Source organism: Mobula birostris, chromosome 23 (assembly GCF_030028105.1).
Source record: "Mobula birostris isolate sMobBir1 chromosome 23, sMobBir1.hap1, whole genome shotgun sequence".
Lineage (NCBI taxonomy): Eukaryota > Metazoa > Chordata > Chondrichthyes > Myliobatiformes > Myliobatidae > Mobula > Mobula birostris.
Window position 1 is genome coordinate 40,605,271 of NC_092392.1, and position 26,674 is coordinate 40,631,944.

Below are 26,674 nucleotides of genomic sequence, written 5' to 3' on the forward strand. Positions count from 1 at the left end.
CAACCTTAAATAACTATTTCACTGTAGCATGCAAGGTAAATGGTGCTCTTGTATTCACGCAGCCCTCCGGTGAAATGATATCGTATCCGTTAAATAGGGGCTGTGGACAATTCTGATTTGATGGAGGTAGACGTGAAAGCACAGAGGAACATCTGGAGAAATTTCTGAAACGCCTGTTCGCTGCTGTCGTTACTGTGCAATCAAGAATCTTCCAAGAGAAGGCCCCAAAATCCCCGGCTTTGCCTGCTGTTGGCGACCAAGATTGAGGTCGAATCGTTCGGATAGAGATGGCGCTCGGTACTCGGTGTCGGAGAGCTGATTGGAGGCTCAAAGTTTTGGGATGACTCCGAGTCGGACTGTGGTCGGGCATGGCATGGAGAGTTTTTCTTCCTTCTCCCATCTGCGCGAGATGTGGGACATTTGAGAGACTTTGAACTTTTTACTGTGCTCATGGACTGTTCTTCATCAAGTTGTGGTATTGTTGCACTGTTGTAACTATATGTTATAATTATGTGGTTTTGTTAGTTTTTTCAGTCTTGGTCTGTCCTGTGTTTCTGTGATATCACACCAAAAGGAAATATTGTATCATTTCTTAATGCATGCATTACTAAATGACAATAAAAGAGGACTGCGTGTCTTCATAATCTAAAAAAAAGTGAGAGCGGATTTATAAATATGCACAAAGACAAGACAATCTGCAGATGCTGGAAATCCAACCAACACTTGGTGACTTGTGTTGCTTTTGAATATACTGTTACTGTAGTCTCTTTTCCCTACACCCCCACCAGTCCAGTTCTGAGTGAAAGCTCGCACATCGACGCTACCTGTTGGAATTTACCATTAACACAAGGGAGGTTGAGGCATCCTGTTGATCGTGTACGGGGTTATACGCTCAATGCGGTATCACAGGTCTTGTGCGATATACTCTTCAGAGATGCTCAAAGGGAACTGTACATTTAAACAGAATAAAGATCTTTTTTGTTCGACGGCGGATTGGCATGAGCGCTAGAGGTCCCCTCTTCGCTCACAGCTCCGGAGTTGGGTGTAGGGAGAAATTCGAGCGCCTTTCTGCTGCCGGGAGAGGGACGAGTCCTCGGGGTGAAAATTGACAACAAAATGTTGAGTGAGCTCAAGCACAGGAGGAAAGCCGCGGGTGGCAGCAAGCAAGACGATTCAGCGAGGGAGCAAGATGCGAAAGAGGAGCCGGAATCCGACACTGGGCCGGGCAGGGAGGACAGCCGGACGATAGACGTGAGGAGCGCCCTGTGTCTGCTCTCGCTATTTGCCAGCGCGGCGCTCGCAGGGTGAGTGGACGGACGGATTAGTTGTCCCCATTTATAGGATGTTTCCCCCCAACAATTTCGGGAGGGGGAAGGGGAATGACTTGATCCAATAGATAGAAGAACGAGAAAGTTTCGTTTTGCACGAAGTCAAACATTTTAATGTTTTAATGAGATGAAGGCTCTGTGGTTTTCTGTTGATCCAAAATTATTTAAAATTCTCCGTGCGTTTCTTTGCGTATGGAGTCTGTTTCGGTCACTTTGCCGAGTCACGGAATGCAAATCTAAATCGGAGTTTTATTTTGGCAGCTCCCCTGACGGAAAAGTTTTACTGGCGCCGAGAACTGGCTGCTGGGAGCTGGTGGGAGGCTGCTGGAGAGGGTGGGACGCTGCTGGGGAGCACCAACCGCACTCATTCCAGTGAGCCCCGGAGACGTAGTTACTCCGTTTCCCGTCCGTTATACGAGGGAACAATGCGGGCATTGTGACCCGTGGAGCTCCCTACACTCCGCTGCTGTCAGCGTTTCTCTGTTCGCTCAACGTCATGGATCGGCGTAGTTTTATTTTAAATAGACTCGGGAATATGGTTTACGAGTGTCTCGGGAGCAAGAGAAAATCTGCAGATGCTGAAAATCAAAGCAACAGACACAAAATGCTGGAGGAACTCAGGCAGACCAGGCGGCATCTATGGAAAAGAGGAAACAGTGGACGTTTCGGGCGGAGACGCTGCATCAGGACGAGAAAAAAAAGGTCGGAATGAGAACATGGCGGGGGCTAGAGGAAGAGGTAGTTCGAGGTGGTAGGTGATGGGTGAAACCGGAAGGGGGGTGGGGTGAAGTAAAGAGCTGGGAATCTGACTGGTGAAAGAGATCCCGGGCTGCAGAAGAGGGAATCTGATAGGAGAGGGTAGAAGACCATGGAAGAAAGGGAAGGGGAAGAAGCACCAGAGGGAGGTGTTGGGCAGGTAAGGAGATAAGATGAGAGAGGGAAATGGGGAATGGTGAAGGAGAAGGGGACAATTATCTGAAGGTCAAGACATTGATGTTCATGTCATCAGGTTGGAGGCTACCCAGACGGAATACAAGGTGTTGCTCCTCCAATCTGAGTGTGGCCTAATCGCAGCGGTCCATGGTCTCCTCACCTGCCGCATTGAGTCCACTCTCAAGTTGGAGGAGCAACACATTATATTCCATCTGGGTAGCCTCCAACCTGATGGTATGAACATTGATTTCTCGAACTTAGGGTAATTGCTCCCCTCATTCCTCTTCACCACTTCCCTCTCTCACCTTATTTCCTCATCTGCCCATCGCCTCCATCTGGTGCTCCTCTCCCTTCCCTTTCTTCCACAATCTCCTGTCAGATTCCCCCTTCTCCTGTCCTTTATCTCTGGCACCAGTCAATTTTCCAGCACTTTACCAGTTCCAATTTCACCTATCACCTACCACCTTGTACTTCTTCCTCCCCTCCCTCCATGTTCTTACACTGACTTCTCATCTTTCTTTTCCAGCCCTGACAAAGGGTCTCAGTCTGAAATGATGACTGTTTACTCTTTTCCATAGATGCTGCCTGCCCTGCTGAGTTCCTCCAGCACTTTGTGTGTGTTGATTAGATCTCCAGTGTCTGCAGATTTTCTCATGTTTGTGATTTGCCACTTGCTATTACATTATCAACCCATCAGCAAAAATGGAACTTTGATGCCTGATGCCTGATTCCAGTGACCTTTTAATGTTAGGGCAATGAGTGATTGGATAGATTGTTAATTGAAAATAAACAGTTTAATTAAATCTGAATTACTGATGAAGTCTTTTGACAGGTTTTTCCTTTGTCTAAAGTGTACTTGTATTGAAGTCGATTTGTAACCAACATATTGTTGCGACAATCTTCTGTGGCAGCAGATAGTACAGTGGCTATCTCACAGAATGTTAGAGGAACTCTTCCCACCCTGTCTCCTGTAAAAATGCTATTCCTTTTTCTCATTTGCTTTGTCTCTGCTCTAAATGTTCCCAGGATGAGGCTTTTCTTTCCAGGCAGCATCGCTGGAAGGAAATGGACTAATGAAATTGCACTATGGGACCCTATCTTGACTGTTTATTCCACTCCATAGATGCAGCCTGACCTGCTGAATTCTTCCGGCATTTTGTGTGTGGTGTTCTAGATTTCTGCATCTGCTGAATCTCTTGTGTCACATTTTCTGAGACCAAGGGTCAATTCTGACCTGGTGCTGGCTGTGTGGAGTTTGCATATTCTCCCTCTGACTGCATATGTTTCCTCTCTTGTCCCAAAGAGATGCAGGTTGGTGGGTTAAATTGGCCATTTAGTATGTTGGTGAGAGTCCATGGGAGGTAATGGGAATTTGGGAAAAATATGATTTGAGTGCAGATGCTATAGTATGGAGCAGCAGACAATCTCCTGGAGGAGTTCAGTGGGCCAGAAAGATATTCGCTATAGTTTAGGTCGATAGCCTGCATCAGGAATTTATTGCTGATGTTGCTTGTTGAGCAGTATAGAAGAGACAGTCATTGTGCTGTGTAACTATGATCCTTGAGGTGCTTTCCATCACAAGCTCAAATATAACAGTTCCAGATCTGCAAGGGCAATGGAAAGTTTTTTTTCCTGCCATTATGGCAGATCTTAATCCCATGTGCCTGCTATAACATGGTCATCCCTTGTCTGAACTTCTCTGGTCAGATGTAGAGGCTCAGCCCTGTTGGTCAGAAGCACCCTGGACTTTAGTAATGCTCAAACAGCAACAAGATCTTAGGTAGTGGACCACAGAAGCCCTATTCAAAGAAGATCCCTGAACACTATGCCTTACCTTCATCCTTTCTGGTTGTCTGAACTATCAGGATTTCTGAATCATTCTGACAAATGGAAACATTAACATTTTAAAAAGTGAAGTAAAATCAGCTGATAACACATAAAATTGACTTTAAACAAAATTGAAATAATTTAAAGTAGGTAATTAAATTTTCCCTTGCCCTTCAATCCTCGTGACCCTACAATCCCAACTGAGATCATTGGGATCATGAACCCTGGCACATGATTTGCCACTCACTCTGCCTCCTATCCACATGTAACCCTGGTTAATTGAACCCAAAGATGTAAAGTTAGAAAGTTCCACTTGTGGAGGGATGAAAACGAGGTTTACTGATTTTAAAAGAAGAGAATTTGAAAAAAAATGCGCTGTGCGAGAGGAGGCGTGGCTGACGCAGTCACAGACAAGGAGAGAAACAGCAACGATTAGAGCTGAAGACATGAACTGTTAAGAGTGGGATTAGTAGTGAGTATCTTTACCCTACTAACTTGAAACCCTCAGGGTGAAACATCTGGAGGAGAGACAATAGCGATAAAAGATTTATTGAAGCTATGGCTATAACACACAGCAGCTTTAACGAGACAATATCAGCAGAGACAAGTATCCAAGATCCTTACCATGTAGTCGGGAATTAGTTCTGTAAAATCATACCGTTTTTGTACAAGGTTGTGAACTGACTTGCTGTGGATGATAAACTATTTCATTCCAATGAACTAAGAAAGAAGGTGGTGAGCTACCCAAGATTTGATGAACCAGCACGGGAACAAAATGTGTACTGATGCAGAGAATATAATACGGTTGGATGTATAAGTTATTTTCATTCAAAGAATCCGAATTTGATTTTCTGAAAGAACTGATTATTTTTGTAAAGACTTTGATAAGTTACTGATGAAATTTACTTTGTTATAAGTTGTGATGTTAGAGAATTGTCATGAAAGGAGTTAAACTGTGTATATGTAATTTTTGAATTTGAATTTAAACTTGTAGATATACTGCCTGGAACTGAAACTGAAGTTACTATAATACTTGAGAATAGGAATTATATTTGGTTTTCTAACTAACTAGAGATAAGTAAAAAAGGGAAAGGTTAATCTATAAGCCTTTAAATAGGGAATAACACTAGATCGAATTAGTTAGAGAAATTGGAGTAACAAAGGTTTATTCTAAGGAATCTCACTGATTCTATTTAAAAAGGAATTAGTTTTGGTTTGATATCTAAGATTTGGAACCTAAACAGAATGTTGGAATATTGAACTGTTCTTGCTCATGTACGTATCTTGTACATATTTGTTTTTCTCCTTATAAACAAGTCTTATCTCTAGAAATGTGTGGTTTCTATTCACTGCCTCCTTTCGATACCTACTGGCACCTAGTATAATTTGATTTTCTCAAAGAGTGCAGCAACTAGTCACACGCGATAAGACCGGTGCTACACAGGTGTTACACACAGCTTCCCTTTCAGTAGATTGAGCTACGGGATTAAACACTAATAAAGTTCAACGTACATTTTATTATCAAAGTACATATAGGTCACCATATACAAACCTGAGATTCAATTTCCTGAGGACATACTCAGCAAATCTATAGAATAGTGATTTTAACACGATCAATGAGAGATCAACTAGCGTGCAGAAGACAGCAACTGTGCAAATGCAAATATAAGTAAATAGTAATAAATAACAAGAACATGAAATAGCAAGATAACAAGTCCTTAAAGTTAGATAATCATTTGCGGGAACATCTCTAAAGTAAGATGTAGTGATTGCCTTTGTTCAAGAGCCTGATGGTCAAATTCTTATGGGAGATCAGCAGTGAAGTGTATTGAAATGTTAGGTTCCAGAAACTTTCTCTAGTTTGGAATTTCCACACTTGACTACACATTACAGAAGTCCTAACCTTGCTGGCATTTGCCTGGATAAATTATCGGAAATTTTGGCATCGTTTTAGAATTAGAGTTAGCATTTTATTTCTTACGTTCATCTCACATGAGGGAGTAAAAATCTTTACGCTGCATCTCCATCGCTACGTACAAGCAATAAGGAAGCGAAATGTGGGAGGGTATTGCCCAAACGCTAAGATTATATACATAATTATCTTGTATACTCGTATGTACAGTCAGATGTGCAAAATCAGTGCAGATGCTTTTCCACTTAAAGTGCAGATATTCAACAGCTGCAGAGAAATATAAAACTTGGTGGCTATGTGTTTCTGTTTCTTTCAAAATGGTACTTCTGAGAAACTTTTAGTTGAAACTTAGAACTTTTGAAGATCTGATCTCCTATGTGCTTATACCATTGTTATCTAGTATGGTTCCCAACCTGGCATAAAAGAAGTTGGGAACCCCTGATCTAGAAGTTACCGATGCAGGATCATGCAGTAAATGCCAAGTTTCTTTTTTGCAGGGTTATGTTTCAGCAGTCAGCTAACTTTGCTGATCTGGAGCAGAAGTACCAGCAACTCTATACGAAACTTCAAGTTACCCAGGCCTTGGAAGATGAAGTTAGCAAAGTTTCAAAAAAGGTAGATGTAATGAAGGTACCTTGCAATAAAGAAAATCTGAAAAAATGTATGTTTCAGTAAATAGCATGATAAAATTGTTTATGTTTCGGATAAAATACAGTAACCATTTTTGGTACACAACTACAATGGGCAGAATTCTGGGAACCAACAAATCATTATATCAGGTCCTGATGTAATTTGCAATTGAATTCAATAAAGATAAATTTGTGAGCTAAAATCAGAAACTTATCATTATAGTTGGTAATTTGGTTTCATTAGGAGAAGATAATCTCCTGACCTCAATTCAGCAGTCCGCACTTGATAATTATTGCTGCCTGTTTGTTTATTAAAATATTGATGAAATTGTCCATTGTTGTTTAGGGCTATTTGGGGTTGGCCAGTGAATGTGGTCATGCCAGAGTTGCCCTCATTCACAGAAGAAATCAAGAAAATAGTTTAATAATCCAATACTGAAACCTACAAATTAAGCACTTAGGTGTTACTAAAAGCTATGGACACAGCTTTTATTTAGATGTCTTGTCCCAGATCAAAGTTCAAAGTAAATATATTAACAAAGTACATATATGTCACCAAATACAATCCTGATATTCATTTTCATGCGGGCATACTCAGCAAATCCAATAACCATAATTGAATCATTGAAAGACTGCACCCAACGGGGTGGGCAACCAGTGTGCAAAAGATAAACTACAAATAGAAAAGAAAAAAAGTAATAATAATAAATAAATATCAAAAAACATTTGATGAAGAGTCCTTGAAAGTGAGTCCATCAGTTGTGGGAACAGTTCAATGATGGGGCAAGTGAAGTTTAGTAATATTCTTAAGGAATGAGATAATATCTTGTATATTGCACATTTTAAAATTATAAGCAACAGTTTTATCGTTTTTTTAAAATGTCACTTTATTTTGTTTTCATGAGCATCTTTCTTATGACTATTTTATATTATATTAGAATATTTTAGGAGTAAGCTTGCACGTTAACACATCTACATCCCAGAAATATTTTAAGGCACTCAACCTATGAGATTTGATTTGAGTTTCCATGGGTAACAGATCTGTCAAACTTGAATCTTCCCTCGGTGTTCTAATGGCATGAAATACAATTTGCATGCAAGTTAATTTTAAGTGGCATATTTAATGCATATTAAGCTTGATTAATAATATTTGTAAAACTATTGCATAGTTTGGGGTTACACAGTGCACAGTATATAGCTTACCCAAAGGGTGAGGAAGTTATTTGTAGTGCCAAAGCAGATGGATGTTTTGATTTCTTAGTGCAGGAAAAGATGAACACGTTTTGTACAAGAGCGCATTCAGTTTTGATAAGGCTGTGCTGTATTTCAAATCAGCTGTATACAGCATAGAGCTCTTGGTCCCATCAGCACTGATTTAACTCATGAGCAACTCTAGATACATTTCCAAAATCATCATGGATAATTTTCAAAGTAAGCAAAGGTATTGATTTACGTTTGTAATATTAAAATAGAGAATTTAAGATTAAAGTTTACATTGTCAGGCACCATCTTTGTCCTTTTAACAGCAGATTTCTGAGTTCCTTTGCAGTTTCTTAGGCACTTCTGTAATCTTTAAATGTGTGGTTTCTGCTGTCATTATCTAAGCTTTCTAATGGTCCTTTTGCAAAACCATTAGTGGGAAAATTATGTAAATATGTCATTTCTGCATGTTTTTTGACTCAACTATAAATAGTATGTTATGAAACTGGCAGAGATGCTACTGATAAATTTCTCTCATTTCATTGCCGAGGAGGTCCTTATTATAATATTATCTGCTTTCGATTATGGTCTGTTGCACAAGTCTGAGGTGAGCAGAGATTTTTGATGGGTATTTTTATTAATTTATGTTACCTTTATAATTGGCAATTTATATCAGAAGCCTCTGATGGTTCTGAAAGGTCATAAGTGTGCTGAAGCAGTCAAGTCTTTTCATCAGCCGTGTTATAAACGATCTGTCCAGATTTGCTTCAGCATTATTAATTTTGCACTTTAAAATTGTTCCATAATTGGTCAAGGTAGCAAATCCCTTCCTTGGATGTAGGCATAATGAAAGTAATATTTTTTTCTGCTCGATGGAATACAAGTGAAAAACCTGTTTGGAATTTTGCTACCAACAAAGAGTCAAAGGAAATCTTTTACTCTCTCAGTGATCTACTATCTTTTGTCAAGATACCCTCCAGTGGAATGAAATGCTTTGAAGTTTTTGTGCACAGCTGGATTTCTGGAATAATCTCTGATTACTGCTATGATAGCTAGATATAGTATTTGGTATGTGTTACCTTTCTTCGTTAATAGTAAGTATATGTGTGGATTTGTTTTTAATAGTTTCTGTAATTTGCCAGATCTGCTGGTCCAGACAAGTAATGGGATTTCAACTGAAGTTACAGAAGTCAGTTGGGGGACTTTTAAAGAAGTTCCCTGCAATATAGATCTGAAGAGCTACACTCAACCCCATGCTCCATGAAAGAAAAATCTTTGCTTCTGTACTTGAGCTGTTGTAATAAATTTGCCTGTACTGTACTTTGCTTGGCCTTCGGGTCAGAATAAATATAAAGGCATAGCGTACCACAGCACAGAAACAGGCCTTTTGGTCCATCTAGTCTGTGCTGCACTGTTACTCTGCCACACACGTCTACCATAGCCCTCCATCTCTCTTCTTTCCATGTACTTATCCAAGCTTCTCTTAAATGTTGCTCATTCCACTCTTGAGCCACCCTCTGAGTGAAGAAGATTCCCCTTGTGTTCCCCTCAAATATTTCACCTTTCAATCTTAACCTATTAGCTTTAGTTCCAGTTTCACCCAACATCGGTGGAAAAGCTTGCATTTACCCCATCTATACTGTACCCCACTTAATTTTTTTATACCTCTATCAAATCTCCCCTCATTCTCTTTCACTTGTTCCAGGGAATAAAGTCTTAAGCAATTCAATTTTTCCCTATAACTCAGGTCCTCAAGTCCCGACAACATCCTTGTAAATTTTCTCTATAGTCTTTCAATTTTATTGATATCTTTCTTTGGTAGGTGACCAGAATTGCACACAATACTCCAAATTTGGCCTCACCAAGGTTTTATACAACTTCAACACAACATCCTAACTTTTGTACTCAGTGCTCTGCTTTATGAAGGCCAATGTGCCAAAAGATCTCTTTATCACCCTATCTGCCTGTGATGCCACTCCATATTTCCATGTTCATATCCTAGAATCACTCTGCAAGGCATACCCTGGTTTGTCCTCTCAAAGTACATTACAGTTTGTCTGCATTAAAGTCCATCTGCCATTTTTCAGGCCATTTTTCAAGGTAATCCAGATCCCGCTGCAAGTTCTGATAGCCTTCTTCGATGTCCTCCACACCCTCAATTTCGGTGTTATCACGCATTAGTTTATCCAGTTTACCACATTATCATCCAAATTATTAATATGGATAACATGGCACCAAGCCCTGCAGCATACCACTAGTCGTAAACCTCCATCAGAGAGGCAACTGTCTACTACCAGAATCTGACTTCTCCCAATAAGACTAAGCCAATGTTGGATCCACTTTACTGCTTCATCCTCAATGCCAAGTGACTGAACCTTCTGGATCAGCCTCCCATGTGGGACTTTGTCAAAGGTCCTTCTAAGGTCCACGCAGACAATGTATACTGCCTTTCCTTCATCAATTTTCTTGGTAACCTCCTTAAAAAAAAATGGCACAATTGGCTAGACATGATGTACCATGTACAAAGCCATGTTGACTATCCCTAACTGGGCCCTATATATGTTGTTCCTTAAAATATCTTCCAATAATTTATCCACTATGTTAGGCTCATTGGTCTATAATTTTCTGGTTTCTTCTTAGAGCCCTTTCTTGAACAACAGAACATTGTCTATCCCCTGGTTTGCTCGCACCTCAACTTGGCTCAGGATGTTTCAAATACCTTCTCTATTTATTTATTGAGATACAGCACAGAGTGGGCCCTTTCGCCCTCTTGAACTGCACCGCCCAGCAACCCCCGATTTAACCCTCGCCTAATCATGGGGCAATTTACAATGACCAATTAACCGAGCAACCAGTATGTGTTTGGACTGTGGAGAAAACTGGAGCATCTGCAGAAAACCCACACAGTCACAAGGACAGTATACAAATTCCTCACAGGCAGTGCGGGAATTGAACCTGGGTCACTGGTAACCTGGTAAAGCGTTGTGCTAACCACTACGCTACCATGCCACCCTACGTTACCTCTGCCAGGGCCTCTGCAGTTTCTGCACTAGCCTCCCTCAAGGTCCAAGGGGACCTATGCACCCTAATTTGCCTCAACACAGCAAGCACATCCTCTTCTGTAATCTCGGTATGGTCATGAACTCTACCCTTATGCCTTAGTTCTATAGACCCTGTGACCATCTTCTGAGTAAAAAATTCTAATATTTAGGAACTTCCCCATCTCTTTCAGTTCCATGCATAGACCATGCTGATCTATAAATTGTCCAGTTTGTCCCTTGCTATCCTTTCTGCTTTTAATATGTCTGTAGAAGCCCTTGGGTGTCTCCTTCACCTTGTTTGCCAGAACAACCTCATGCCTTCTTGTAACCTTCCTAATTTCCCTGTGAAGTGTTTAAGTGTCATAATTTAAACAATAATCTCTGTTTGAGAAAAGTTTCAACTCTGTGGGTCACTATGCTTGCTTTGATCATTATAGTCTGATATAATTCTTTCTCTCTGCAGGTTTTCAACTGTAGTTATGACTTTTGCTGGATTCTTTATAATATAATCATTTTTTAAGTACTCTGATTTAACCTTAAACAACCAAAAACAACTATTCAGTTTTTACCATGGATCTCCAGTCTCTATGCACCTCTATCCCACACCAAGAAGGCCTAAACCTCTCTGCTTCTTTCTCGACAAAAGACCCAACAGTTCCCCTCCACCACCACCCTCTTTCATTTGGCGGAACTGGTTCTCACCCTCAAATTTCTCCTTCGGCTCCACCTATTTTTTCTAAACTCAAGGGTAGCCATGGGCATCCACATGGGTCCATGTCTGCCTTTTCTTTGGCTGTGGGCAATAGTCCATGTCCTAAGCCTTCCCTGGTAATGCTCCCCATCTCTTTCTGTGCTACGTTGACAACTCTATTGGTGCTGCTTCATGCACCCATGCTGACCTTGTCAATTTCATCTACTTTGCCTCTAACTTCCACCCTGCCCTTAAATCCACTTGGTCTGTTTATGATACCTCACTCCCCTATCTAGATCTCCCGCTCTCCATCTCTGGAGATAAACTGTCTACAAATATATTTTATTAACCTACCAATTACCATGGCTACCTTGACTATACCTCTTCCCACCCTGTCTCCTGTAAAAATGCCCAGCCCTTTTCTCAGTTACTTAGTCTCCGCCACATCTGTTCCCAGGGTGAAGTTTTCCTTTCCAGGACAACAGAGATATCTTCCTCCTTCAAAGAACAGGGTTGTTCTTTCTCTACCATTCATGCTGCCCTCACCTGCATCTACTCCATTTGCGCTTCCTGATGCCTTAATAGGGACAGAGCTCCTGTTGTCATCATTTACCAGCCCATGAGCCTCTGCATCCAGAGCTCTACTTTGCCTATCAACTAACTTCTCTTCTTTTTTCCAGTCCTGATGAAGAGTCTCGGCCTGAAACGTCAACTGTGTACTCTTTTCCATAGATGCTACCTGACCTGCTGAGTTCCTCCAGCATTTTGTGTGTGTTACGATCTAGCTTGCCCTCCTTCCCCTCTCTCCAACTTTTTATTCTGGCATCTTCCCCCTTCCTTTCCAGTCATGATGAAGGGTGTTGGCCCAACATGTCGACTGTTTATTAATTTCTGTAGATGCTGATTGACCTACCGAGTACCTCCAGCATTTTATCTGTGTTGCTGTACAATTTTGTTTTCTTTTACAGTATTTCCATGAAACAAACATGTTATTGCTGGTTTTCTTATGCTGCAAGCCGAGATTTTCTTCATGTTCTTTTGGCCATGTCCTAAAGATAATTTTCCAGTAGCTCATATTAATATAGATGACTATGGCACCTTTGGAATTTAATTAAAGAAAAAGGTTTATTTCAATAACAAGAAAATTCCACAGATTATAGTCAGTAAACTCATATAGTTCACTCATATCATTCAGGGACGGAAATCTATTTGGTCTGCGTACATGTAACTTCAGACAGATTTGAGTATGTTGTTGATTATAAAATGGCTGAAGAAGCTCTTTTGCTTGGGTTGGTAATGGATGGACAATAAGTGGATGGGGGCATGGCAGTGTAGTGCACAACACTTTACAGTGCAGACGACCAGGGTTCAATTCCTGCCACTGCCTGTAAGGAGTTTGTAACCGCTCCAGTTTCCAACCACAGTCCAAAGACACACCGGTTGGTCATTGCAAATTGTCCCGGGATTAGGCTAGGATTAAATTGGGGGATTGCTGGGTGGCGTGGCTCGAAGGCCAGAAGGGCCTACTCCTCCCTGTATCTCAGTAAATAGATAGATAGATAAATAAATAAATTGTCACCTCACCAGTGAACAGACAAATAAAATGATTTTGCAATAGTATTTATTTATGCAAAATTGTATGATTTTTTTTCCTCCAAAATAGTAGGTCAGCAAACTTCTGTGGACAACAGCACTCTGTTATAGCTTTCCCTTGGATTACTTCTTGTTGTAGACTTATAGAGATTTTGTCAGCATTGCAGTCTTTATTCTATAGATCACTGCTTCAAAAATCGTGTGGTGACTTATTAAATGAATACATAACAACTTGGAGTAGAATGTGTTACCTACACGTTGGTATCATGCTGATAAGATGATGTTCAAAGGGAGCTGTGTGTCTTTGTACAGAAGTCATTGAAAACTGAAATACAGACAGAGCAGATTATTGAAAAAAGGCAAACTGGTATGGTGCTAGTGGATTTGAGTATAAGAGTAAAGAGTACAATTATCTAGGGCATTTAGGGAAACCACTCCCTAATAATTGTGTCAAACTTTTTACTTTTTACCTTTTAAGAAGAGCTTGTTTTAGATCAAGGGTTCCCAACTTTTTTATGCCATGGACCTTTACCATTCCCTGAAGGGTCTGTGGACCTCAAGTTGAGAGCCCCTGTTTTAGAGATAGTCCAGTGAAGAATCAGCAGACTGTTTTCTGGGGTGGCAGGTCTGTCATATGAGGGAAATTCAGTAGATGAGGCTTCTGTTCTTTTGAAGATAGAAGAATGAGAAGTGATCTCCTCCTTAGAGTATTTGTGGGGAGTGTATTGCCCCTGCTGAGAGGTCTAGAACATCGGGTCACAATCCCAAAATAAGGGGTGGGTCATGTGGGACCAAAATGAAGGGAAATTTCTTCAGTTAAACATGGTAACTCTTTAGATGACCCAGTCATTGATAGCATGCAAAACAGTGATTTAAAAAATTCTGGATTTAATAGAATCAAGTGATATAAGAACAGGAAAGGAAAATGGTCATGATCTTGTTGAAGAACAGAGCAAGTTCAAGGGACTGTATGGCCTATTCTCACCACTAATGTTCATCCATTTAAAAATTTTCGGCACTAAAAATGTGCTCATTCTTTTTAGTGTGTACATTTATTGATTGTGTATTGCTTGAAGCTACTATGAAAAGCTCAAGAACTGTTCACTTACCTACTTGCACATATATAGGCATCCGTTATTCACATGAGACCGTGGATTTGCCCCTTTGGCGCAGGCCTAGGCAAGGTTGTATGGAAGACCGGCAGTTGCCCATGCTGCAAGTCTCCCCTCTTCACGCCACCGATGTTGTCCAAGGGAAGGGCATTAGGACCCATACAGCTTGGCACCGGTGTTGTCGCAGAGCAATGTGTGGTTAAGTGCCTTGCTCAAGGACACACATGCTGCCTCAGCCAAGGCTCAAACTAGCAACCTTCAAATCACTAGAGGAACGCCTTAACTACTTGGCCACGTGCCAACATAACTGAGTTGCTATTGCCCCTCATCCAATTGTCCTAGCGTCTACCTGAGGGTAGTTGCTGGAGAGAAGTAGTTTGCCTATCTTAGACATCAAAAGACTGTTGTTCACCTGAAATATGGCGATAAGACAATTCTGCATTTCTGACTCCTAATTTATTCTTAAAATTCATGAACCTCAGTGAATTTCTTAACAGATATCACTTTAAAAATAATTTTCTTTTTGAAATAGTGACATGGAGATTGACTATACATGCACTTACTAATTATTTGAGAGTGATGTTGGCCAAACTTGTATGGATGATTAAGCAGATTTGCACTTGTTTTGTGTTGTGGATGCAGCTGGAATTATCAGAAGAAGTCCTGCAGAAAGCCCTGTCATCTAGTTCGGTCCTGACTTTCTTTGAACAGGAGATGTCAGAGCTGCGTGGCAGTATGAATAGTTTACAAAATAAAGAACAGACATTAGCAAGAAAAATGCAGAATGTCAACAAAAACTTCCAAAATATTTCAGATACATGGAAACAAAGCTTAAATGAAATAAACAGCGAGATTGCAAACCTGAAGTCAGAGTCAAAGAACATGCACAATAACATTAAATTGGAAATTAATACTGTCGAACAAGGCATGAAAGAACTCAAGGAAAAGATGGAAGAATTAGAAGTTAGTACTTTGGGAAATACAAGAGCAATCAAAGAACAAGAGGAAGAAGATTTGGGTGGCCTGGACAAACAAGCAAGCTGGAATACAAAGAGTATCGAGGGCCTAGCTGATCAACAGAGGAATTTGATCTCAAAGGATATGGAGTTCATGGAAAAACTGACTGAATTTGAAGCAAAGTTTAAGGAATGCGAAAAAGCACTTCCAATAATTGATAATGGTGTCCACTCTGTCCTCAAGGTGTCCAGAGACCTTATAACCACAGAAAAGAAAATGGATGACATGACCGTTCAGATGTTTAATTTGGAAGACAATATGCTAAAAGTCATAACTGAGATACTAGATATGAAAAAAGAACTGGAAGTATTGCAGTCTGACTCTGCTTCTTAAAGCTCAATAATGCTGTGAAGGATTCTGTCATGGAATGTAACAAGATGTGAGAAAGAAGAATCATTCCACAGTTAAATTTAATGTTGCACTTTGAGCAGGAAAGCGATATTCTATTAATACAAACTCAATCATCTTTGCTATGTGCTGTTAGATAGACATCATCTGCTGATAACTGAAAGGACAAACTATTCCTGTTTTCCACAAGATGAACTACATTATATTCCATGTTTGCTTATAGTACAAATGAAGATTGCACCCAACTTCTGCAAATAATCAACAGGAGACAGTATTGCTGTTCATTGTCTTTGAACCCCTGATTAAAGATCATGCGGTCATTAAGGTTTTGAATTATTTTAGCATTTTGATTGAGAAACATTACGGTTGAAGATTATGGACATGAATGGTTGACTGCTTCACTTTCCGCAGTTGCTATCTATCAGACCTGCTTATTTACAGAAAAGTTTGTTTTGGGGAAAGAATGCGAAAGGCATGTTGCATATAATAATGGACGGATGGCTGCAGTGAGTCAGAACTGCTATGATTAACACATCCTTGTGGTGCACTTTAGGCCACTTGTTGTTTCACTTTAAGTGTTAGCTGCTCCACACAAGTAGTTAACAAAACTGCTTTCACACACATTGAAAAGTGTGAGGAATGACCTGGTATTCGGACGATTTAAATGCCAGGCCAGGTGGATTGAAAAGGCAGGTTGTTGGGACCAGAGGTGAGGGTCGGGCTGGGGTTCTGCTTGCTGCTCAGTGACGTTTACTCAGCTCTGCGCTGAACTGAGGCTGAAACTGTGGCCTGCTCTGGGCTTCATGTCTACGGACTCACTTTTGTTCTGAATGCTATTTGCTTATTTTTATTGTTTGTATGATTTGATTTTTCTCTCTGCACATTGGCTCCTTTTTTATGGGTTCTTTTGGGCTACTTTGTTTTGTGGCTGCCTGTAAGGAGACAAATCTCAAGGTTGTATAATGTATACACATTTTGATAATAAATGTGCTTTGAACTTTGATCAGTATCAGTGATAATGTTCTTCCATTTCAATGTTATATGCCTTTTTAACTCATAACTCACTTGAAATTGCAAGCTTTCACACGACACATTCCCTCAGGAGGACGAGCAGCATCAGTGGTTCGAGACCCTGCAGCAGGACTGAGGGTGGAGCGGGAAAATAGTGTAAAGAGGAAAGGGAAAGGTGTGAGACAGGTTAATAGGTGAAAGTCAGATCAAGAAGCAGTGAAGGTTGATGGGCAGGCAAAGGCAAATGGGAGAGAGAAGAGGTGAAGTTGGGGGACACGAAGGTGGGTGACAGGTAAATGCAGGTAAGGGGAAATAAGGTGGGAGGCAGATAGAACTAGGTGGAGTCTTAAGGTAGAGAAAGTTTGGATAGTGATGAGTGTAATCAAAAGGAGTACATGTGCAAGAATCTGATCAATAAACTTTAAATTTTTATCTCATTCCTTTACACTCCTTTATCTAAGAGACTCTAATTGAGGCACGTGGATGAAAGAAAAATGGAAGGCTATATGGGAGGAAAGTTTTGGCCAGGAGTATGCTACCTTTTTTATATGCCATAGGCCCCTAACATTAACCAATTGGGAATCCCTGCGTCAGATTAATCTTTGAATAAGTTAATATATTGACACGACATGATGGGTTGAAGGCCCTGTACTGTTCTCTGCTCCAAGCTTTTTCTGACTTTACCAGCCTCCTATCCTCTTCAAATCATGTGCTTTTCAGCATTCTGGGGCTTAATATCAATTACAATAATTTCACATAATTGGGATTTCAGATGTTTTACTTTTAGAGATATGGTAATTGCTGCACTTATGTATCCCTGGAAACTTAAGACAACACTCTTACCTTCCACTCTCATTTGTTTTATTGTTCAGTTCTTTATGTTATGTCAGACTTACCCTTTAGGTCTCCACTTGCTCCCCATTTTTTCTGCCATGTGAAGCTTGCCTTCTGTTCAGATAGAAGATCACTGATTTGAAGGGTTAATGCTTTTCTTGCCTTGGAGATTCTGCTTTAATTGCTGATTCATCTCCAGCATTTTCTGGATTTATTTAAGATTTCCAACATCAACAGTATCTTGTTTTTGTATATCTCGACCTGCAACCATGATTTTTTGTGACATTGAAAAACAGAGATCTGCCATGGATGAAACTGGATTTGATAGATTCTTCACCTATATTCAATTGGAACATTTCCAGTATTGATAAAAAAAAATAAAAATCTCAAATTTCTTAAATCCCTCATAGATTAGTTTCTCTTTGAAATGGAAGGTGCTAAACAGGTTTTATCATAATAATGATATTTTGGGTAATATTTACTCTGTAACCGATTAAGAAAGAAAATTGTAGCCCTTGGATATCTGAAAAAATGTGCTTTTAAACACAATGGATTTAGTCATTGACCTGAGTTGGTGAATCTTCCACACTCTGGCCCTTTGTAACATGCTGAATATTCCTTGATATTTCTTTTATATTGAATAAAAAGAATTTAACCCTTGAGTAAGTGACTAAGATTTTTCACTGAAAAAACTGTTAAATTTCTTTCTGTCTTTGTAAAAGATCATGGATCAATGATTCGGCATGCCTCACACTCAACTAATTTTGAATTAGAAATGATTAATTTTTTAATTGTCCATTTAAATTAAGGAAACAACTTAGTAATCTTAACGCCGGATTTCATAAACATTGGTAATGAACCAAAAATACAGCAGGTATATTACTTGCAATTGATCACTTTGTTGCACTCTGGTTTTGTCATTTCTGTCCAACCTTTCTTTCTTAAAAAATGTGTGTATTAATTTACTTTGCATTATCAATATAATAAAAATAATTAGATCGACATGACAGGCAATGTTTTTTTTAATGGCATAAATCAGTAAGAAATCCTGGAGAAAACACATAGAAAACTTTCTTTATTGTCTGGGTACATTACAGAGTCAGTATAGAATTGTCTGTTGTGTTTCTGCCCCCTAAACTCCCTCTCCCCATTGCTATTTATACTGGCATTACAATAATATGGTGACATTCTTCATGCCAGTGTGAGAGATCTTCTAAATAATCACAAAGTAAAGTTGTTGTCACGAGCTAATTTCACCAAGTAAAGTTTTTTAAAAAGTTGAACTGGAATAATGTTTTTTGAGGCCCTCCGCTGGTCATGGTCAAACATGGATATTGCACCCTAGCTGTCTCCAGAACACAATGTGCAAACCCATGCAGTACAATATGGAGAGCAAGCTGTTGCCCATGCCACAGGCTCTCCTTCTCCACACAGCTGATGAATCCGAAGGAACAGCAGAGACCGATACACTTTGGCACCGGCAGCACTGCAGAAGTTGTCAGGCAGCGTTGAACTCAATGTTGGACTTCCTTAGGGACTGCAGCCCCAGACTTTTCCTTTGGTTTTATTCCCAAAGCCTTCCCCATGAGCGGGTGTAGCCACAAGGCAATGGAGGTTTGAGATCAGAGTTTTCCTTCTCCTTGATGAGCTGCCAACCACGGCTGCTGACTCCCATCTGCCTGAATGGATTAATATCATTTTGAAATATAGGCAGCGTGAACAATAGTTGAACAGATTTCATAGTAATAATTTGTGATGGTACAAATTACTTGGTTTATTTAGTAAAAAAACTTGCATCCAAATCAGTGTAAATTTTTAAAAAATCTACAGAGGCTGAAATTCCAGAGCAACACCCACAAAATGCTGGTGGAAGTGGACAGGTCAGGTAGCATCCATGGAAATGAATAAACGGTCAACATTTTGGGCTGAGACCCTTCACAAGAACTGGGAAGGAAGCGGGGTGATGTCAGAATAAGAAGGTGGGGTAGGGGAAGGAGACAGGTCAGAAAGGGAAAAGGGAAGCCAGGTGGGTGGGGAGGGGGAGGGGGAGGGGTGAAATAAGAATCTGGGAATAATATTTGGAAATGGTAAAGGGCTGGAGAAGAAAGAATCTGACAGGAGAGTAGATCATGGGAGAAAGAGAAGGAGGGGTACCGGGGGAGGTGATAGCAGGTGAGGAGAAAATGTAAGATGCCAGAGGGGGGAATTGAAGAAGAGGGAAAGGGGGAGAGTGAAAAAAAGTACATGAAGTTGGAGAAATCAATATTTATTCCCATCAGGTTGGAGGTTACCTAGACAAAATGTGAAGTGTTGCTCCTCCGCCCTGAGAATGGCCTGGTAGTGGCAGAAGGGCAGGCCATGGACTGACATGTCAGCATAGGAATGGAGATAGGAATTAAAATGGTACTCCTGCATTTTATGGATGGAGATGAGGTGCTTGACAAAACTGTCCCCCAATCTATGTCGGGTCTCACCAATGTAGAGGAAGTCACATCGGGAGGACTGTGTACAGTGGCTGACACCCGCAGGTTCAGAGATGAAGTGAGGGAGCAGGTGAACGGGCAGGTACTGCACTGCTGCCGCTTGAAGGGTTAGTAGCCAGGAGGGGGAAGAGTAGGGAGGGCTGAATGGACAAGGGAATCACAGAGGGAGTGATCTCTGCTACAGAAAGCAGAGAGTGCTAAAATTCTGATGAAGGGTGCTCAACCTGAAAAGTTAAACCTGTTTCTCTTCCTACAGGTGTAGACTCACCTGCAGAGTACTTCCAGCTTTTACATCTCCACTATAAATGTCTAAATATAGATTTATCCAGGTTGTGCTCTAGAGCAATATTTATGGCCTTATTAGTGATGACTGATGCCGCTATAATTAGCCGTTTCTATTTTCTGAGGAGACTGAGGTCCTTTAACATCTGCCGGACGATGCTGAGGATGTTCTACGAGTCTGTTGTGGCCAGTGCAATCATGTTTGCTGTTGTGTGCTGGGGTAGCAGGCTAAGGGTAGCAGACACCAACAGAATCAACAAACTCATTCGTAAGGCCAGTGATGTTGTGGGGATGGAACTGGACTCTGACGGTGGTGTCTGAAAAGAGGATGCTGTCCAAGTTGCCTGCCATCTTGGACAATGTCTCCCATCCACTACATAATGGACTGGTTGGGCACAGGAGTACATTCAGCCAGAGACTCATTCCACCGAGATGCAACACAGAGTGTCATAGGAAGTCATTCCTGCCTGTGGCCATCAAAGTTTACAACTCCCTGAGACACCCTGAGCCAATAGGCTGGTCCTGGACTTATTTCCTGGTATAATTTACATATTACTATTTAATTATTTATGGTTTTATTACTATTTAGTTATTTATAGTGCAACTGTAACAAAAAACAATTTCCCCTGGGATCAATAAAGTATGATTATGACTATGACTAATTATTTATTCAGAATGGGCTATTTAGTCTATAAATGATATTGCCTGTTTTAGAGAGGTTCATCCTTAATACCATGCTTTTAAACACCCTTTTAATGGCATGGCTTTGCTACTGCACTGTATGACCCATGAAAAGATTTGTCTGTAACTATTATAAACTTGATATTGAAAAATCTTGCCTGTAGAGTCCCTAACACAAGACAATTTCTCTTAAATTTTTAGTTTCTAAGAAATTGGTAAATTTATTACTGTGAAATCACAGTTGCCAGCGTGCTAATTGAAATCCAGTATTAAATATAATTGTTAATGTTTGCAAGCTAGAATTAATATTCAGTTTTTATTGTTGCATTTGGTCACCTTCACAAGTAAATACAGGGCTATAGATACAATCAGCATAGCAGTTCGTTGATCTGGAACTGAACCAAAGCAAAGGAGGAGAGGTGAAAATTATGCTTTGGCATTATACACTGGATTTCAGTGCCTGTAAACTAAAAATAAAAGTGCAGATCCTGACTACTAAATTTCCACTGTGGCTTGACATCAAGATTATTATTAATTCATTACTGGACTTGCTCCGTATAATGCACAAGTTTAGCACAATCCTGCAGAATTATTACCACAGTTGTAAGCAGTTCCTAATTAACCTACAAACTGCCATTTCAACAATCAACTACGTTACAATGAGACAGCTTGGAGTAAAAGAAATCTTCCCTAAACCATCATGTATATATTGAGAGGGAAAATATTATAGAAAATGTGATAGTTTAAATAAAAACTGCAAAGTTATGTTTGAGTCAGTGGATATTTCTAGATTACTTCAATTATCTGCATTAATATGTTTATGTACAACACAAGTATTGTGTATTTAATATTTCAGTAATATTTGAGTATTCTTGTTGATAAATATATTATTTGATTAAGCATTCTTGTTGGTTTAACTAATTAATTATGGGTTGTATACAGTATAAAAATATGTGAATTGCATACATCATCATACTACCGTGTGATACATGCACGACTTGCTTAAAGTAAATTTGAAGTTACACCTGCATTTTGGACTCCTGTGTTTTTGTTTGAATTAGTTTAGTGTTGTGAAGTTAGAAAACAGAACAGGTATAACAATGAAAATCTATTTTCCATTAAGATGCATTGACTAAATTTAAACAGAAAATAGATTTGACTTGATGCCTGTTTTCCATTAACTTTAACTAAATATCAACTGAAATAGACACTTGTGAGTGATAAATAAAATTTCGGTGTTTCTATATTTATGTTATCACCAGGTATATTCTTTGGAGCTCCAAGATTAACGTAAAGTTAATTTTCATTTGTAAATCCTATAAACTAACTTGGAGTTAAGTACTGATGGTGAGTTGTCTAGGCAGCTGTAGATTTCTCATCTATGGTCAGAAAATTGCATTCTGTGCATTTGTAAGCATTCTGAGAAAAAAAATATTAATTAAATAGACAAAACACATCTGCAAATAGATTTTGGAAAAAGGACATGTGAGTCTGCAGACTAGAATCAAGAGCGAAAACAAGCACCCTGCATCTGGACTGAGAGTGTAGACCGGAGATAAAGAGGAGAGAGGAAGTGGCGAGGCAGAGGCCTGCAGACAGTAGCTGGAACCAGGTGAGGAGGGAGATGATGGACAGCTGGAGCCAGGTGGGGGAGCGGAGGGATGGAATCAGGAGACAGTCACTGGTGCATGAAAGGCAGAGGAATTAAATGATGCTGAAGGAAGTACAATGGAAATCTAATCTTTGTTGTATGCAGCATTCAGTTTTCCCCAGCAGGCTTGCCACAGACCTTAATGCGATAATGGCCAATTTTAACTGAGGGATTATTGTTGACAAGAGCTCACAGAGAAAATCTCCTTGAATTAATGCCGTGAAACGTTTCTTTCATTGGAGTAGGCAGGGGTTTGGTTTCATGATTCATCCCAAGAGTATTATCTCAAACTCTCTTCATACAGTGGAGAGCCATCTGATTCAGAGGCCACATCTGATACTGAATGATATAACATGAAACAGAATCTAAATTCAAAGGTTTTTCAATTTTATTGGGTTTTTAGTTTGCCCTGGTAAGGAAAATGGTCAGGAATCCAAACTGGTGCACATGAGCTCTATTTTATTCCTTGATTTGGGATTCAAATGTTGTGCTTGGATGTATAGAGTTCTTCAATTTAATAGCCATGTGTAATATGTCATATCCTCTAGAAGGGCGTGACAGTAATGTTAATGTTGTAAATTTATATAAGTTTACTTTTCGCGGCCAAGTAATGGATCACTTCCGTTCCTTAAAATGACTAAAGGTTAGCATCTACTGAAGCAGCTTTCTGATAGTCCCTTACATTCATTTTTATGACATTATTATAGGCAAAATAATACCTTAAAGCACAGGATGAGGTTTATCAGCCAACTGAGGTCACGCTGGCTTTAGGTTGTTTGGAGAATTTAGGAGTCCCTTCAACAGCTCTTTCCTCTGTAACACTGCAAATATTTTCCCTTTACACATTGACTTCCTTTTCACAATTTGAGCTTTCTTTCACGATACATTCAGAATTCCAACTTACGAATATTTGGGGTTTTTCTTCTCCTACCTCTTGTGCTGGGGATTCTTGGCCCATTTTGTCATTTAGTGACTAGACGATAGTTCCATAAATGACAAAGATGATTCAGATTGAAAGCAGAATGTTCTCATTTTCAGCTCCTACACAGAGCTTACTCCTACTCAAAGTTCAATTTTTTTTTAAATTTATTTTTTCAGTGAGATTTACAGGAAGATGTTTCCAGCTTGGCATTGCTGCCTGCCACACCTCCAGCAGTGCCCTTAAGTCAGCTGCAGGGGACCACCACTCATTGATGTTTTGCCCCCTTAGCCCTGGTACATCAACTAAAAATCCTAGCCTGTTTGACTAATAACTTGGAATTTCACATTGAAATCACGGAGGTGGAAACTGATAGTTCACTGAAAATTCTGGTTAAAAACTATGTTGATATGCCCAATTACCAGTGGGACACTGTAGGAGTGTTTTCAATTTTTCCATTTCTAAATAGTGGTAGAATTGTTTAAATAATTATATGTTATACAATTATTTAAATGAAAAATCAATGTGATTTATTCTCTGAGTTATAATTCTTTACTACAAAGGGTAAAGAATAACAAAACATGATTCAACATAATTTGTTTTTTTTGTTAACAGTATCCTATTTATATAAGTTGAATGCAGCTTCTGTCATTTAGCCCTACTGTCTTTGAGCTGAGTGTCTCTTTCCAAACTGCCATACTTTGCAGTTTCAGCTCAACCACATCCCAACATTTTTCAGAATTTGCTCTCTGTATTAGTAGTTCTTTCTCTCGCTTTCTTACTTTCTGCCTTCAAAGTCAATGGTGGTAGTAGTCATGCTACATTCTTATTTCTCTCTCTCTCTCTCCCTCAGTCTCACTCACTCTCTCCTTCTCTCACTCTCACTCTCTCTCACATAGACCCTCTCCGCACTTTTGTCCTCTACTAACTACCAGCAGGTTGCAGGAGACAAGACAATCAACTTGGAGTCACAAAGAATCTGAACTGTTCAAATGAAATCATTAGCAACCCCAGTTTTAACTAAAACAGGAGCATTTATCCATTTGAATGGGAAACTTCCTCCAGGTGAAGTTTGCTGACATTCTGTAACCTAGGAATATTATGACCTAAAACAGGTTTTCATTGTGACTTAAAACTACCTAAAATATAGATAAGAATGGAAAATTGTTTGTTTAGAATTTTGTGATTTTTTTCCCCACTGCATTTATATTTTTACATACATTTGAACAAATATATGCTTTAAAATCCTGTTCAAAAATATGCTTGTATTGGTATTTCCATAATTAATATGGCTCAACCCACAAAGGTAACTACAGATTGTAATGTATTTTGTTAATTAATTATTTGCTAGCTATAGACCATTTATATAAGTAGAAGCTATGAATCATTTAGCCCTTTCTCCTTAGACCTGAGTATGTACAGTACTGGTGCTGCATTGTCAATTATGTCCTTGAGGTCAGATGCCATCCACCAGGTGAAGTTACAGACTGATTATCTGAGGTGTTCCCTGAATATGGTTATGCATTAATCCAGCAATAAACTAATTAATTATTTATCTTATTTTATTATTGTATATGGGAACTATGTGGCAAGAATGATTGTTGGTGTTGTGAAAATAATAATACCACGTATTTGAACACAAGAATGTTTCTGAGAGACATGGTGGTGTATATTCTTAGTGTTTACATAAAAGAAAAATACTTCTAAGTTAGTGATTTTTAAATTTAATTTTTGCTACTGAAATGGCTTGCTTCTCTATCTGTAGTGTGAAAGTGCACAAGAAGTTACGGACAAACTGAAAGACCATTCCCTGCTAAAACAAGTTGAAAACCTGCAGATGGAGATGACAAAAATGAAGATTTGGTCGGCCACTGTCACTGAGAAGAGAAATGAGTTGGACGAGAAATTAGTTTCTCTTTCTGATACCATAGAAAGGATAGAAAAGAGTACAGTTCAAATATCAAATGATGTCACCACAAAACTCTCGGGTATCAGGACTGATATTCGCCGAATATCTGGTCTGGATTCGGATATTAGTTCACTGAAAGGTTCTTTGCATGAATTGGAAAGCAAAGTGACAAGTGTAGAGAAGACAGCCATCCACAACATTGGGGACTTAATTGCAACAAGTGTTGAAAGAGTCACACAACTGAAGAACTTGGTCTCTGGAAATACGGACAAAATGGGGTTTCTGCAGAAGAAGTTGACTGAATTAAAAGCGGAAGATGATAAACTGTCCAACAGACTTTTTAGTTTGGAAAATAGTCGAGCCAAACTTCTGAAAGCAATTATGTTTGCCAATGATCTGAAACCTAAAGTTTTCAATTTAAAGAAGGATTTCTCCCTCCTAGAACCACAAGTGAATGATCTCATTGGAAGAATTGGTCAAATTTCTTCTGATTTACAGGAAAGAAATGAGGAAATCGCCAACTTGAGAAAAGAAATAGCTAACTGCACTGCAAATTCAAATGAAAATCAGGCGGCAAAAGATCGACGAAGTCAGATTACTGCTATGGGTCAATGATTGTATTTTTTATAGCAGGAGGCTAAGTTACAGAATTACCTGAACTTGTCTGTAGTTTGCATTATTGACAAAGCTTTTTGTTTTTCTTTTATTACTGAAAATATACTGATATCTGGCAGATTTGGTTCATTTTCTACCACGTTAATGTATAATGATAAAAATCTCAGAGAAAACTATTAGTATGTAACATGCCTTCAGAAAGTTACAGACATTGATATTCGTATGGATACATTTCTGAATAAATTATGTTTCTTTAAAATATATTATTTTATACTATCAATTTGTTTATCCTAGATTATTATTTGGTGATAATTAAGCATTTTTAGCAAGTATATTTTGACATTTGATTTAGAACTTACACATGTGTTGTGGCATCATAAAAACCATGGCCTTAAAACTAAACCATGAGGTACTAGCATAAAAATTCACAATCAGACTCAGAATCGAGTTTAATATCACTGGCATATGTCATGAAATTTTGTTTTGTGGCAGCAGTACAATGCAATTCTTTACAATTTAAAAAGCTGTAATTTACAATAAGAAATACAGTATATAAATGTGTGTGTGTGAATATGAGTGTGAGTGTGTGTGTGTGTGTGTATATATATATAATTAAATAATAGTGCAAAGAGAGACAGAGAGTAAAAGATAATAGTGA

General features: G+C 39.3%; 1 protein-coding gene across 3 annotated transcripts; it reads left to right on the forward strand.

Moving 5' to 3' along the window:
- The first annotated feature begins 971 nt into the window (after window positions 1-971).
- LOC140186849 (inhibitor of nuclear factor kappa-B kinase-interacting protein-like) lies at window positions 972-26,231 on the forward strand. 3 transcript variants are annotated; one of them, XM_072241512.1, is made up of 3 exons: window positions 972-1,304; window positions 6,498-6,615; window positions 25,258-26,231. In XM_072241512.1, the coding sequence occupies exons 1-3, from the start codon at window positions 1,117-1,119 to the stop codon at window positions 26,014-26,016; spliced, it is 1,065 nt and encodes a 354-aa protein (XP_072097613.1). In that variant the 5' UTR covers window positions 972-1,116; the 3' UTR covers window positions 26,017-26,231. The 3 variants fall into 3 exon arrangements, with proteins under 3 accessions (XP_072097613.1, XP_072097614.1, XP_072097612.1); XM_072241513.1 differs by lacking the exons at window positions 972-1,304; window positions 25,258-26,231 and adding exons at window positions 1,534-2,030; window positions 14,909-16,634; XM_072241511.1 differs by lacking the exon at window positions 972-1,304 and adding an exon at window positions 1,660-2,030.
- Window positions 26,232-26,674: the final 443 nt, after the last annotated feature.

What these genes read in the sequence shown, in the direction of transcription:
- LOC140186849 (XM_072241511.1), top strand. Translation starts at nt 1,825, where the DNA reads ATGGATCGGCGTAGTTTTATTTTAAATAGACTCGGGAATATGGTTTAC. An exon ending in ATCAGGACGAGAAAAAAAAG is followed by an intron (nt 2,031 to 6,497) that starts GTCGGAATGAGA and finishes TCTTTTTTGCAG; the next exon opens with GGTTATGTTTCAGCAGTCAG. An exon ending in TTAGCAAAGTTTCAAAAAAG is followed by an intron (nt 6,616 to 25,257) that starts GTAGATGTAATG and finishes CTCTATCTGTAG; the next exon opens with TGTGAAAGTGCACAAGAAGT.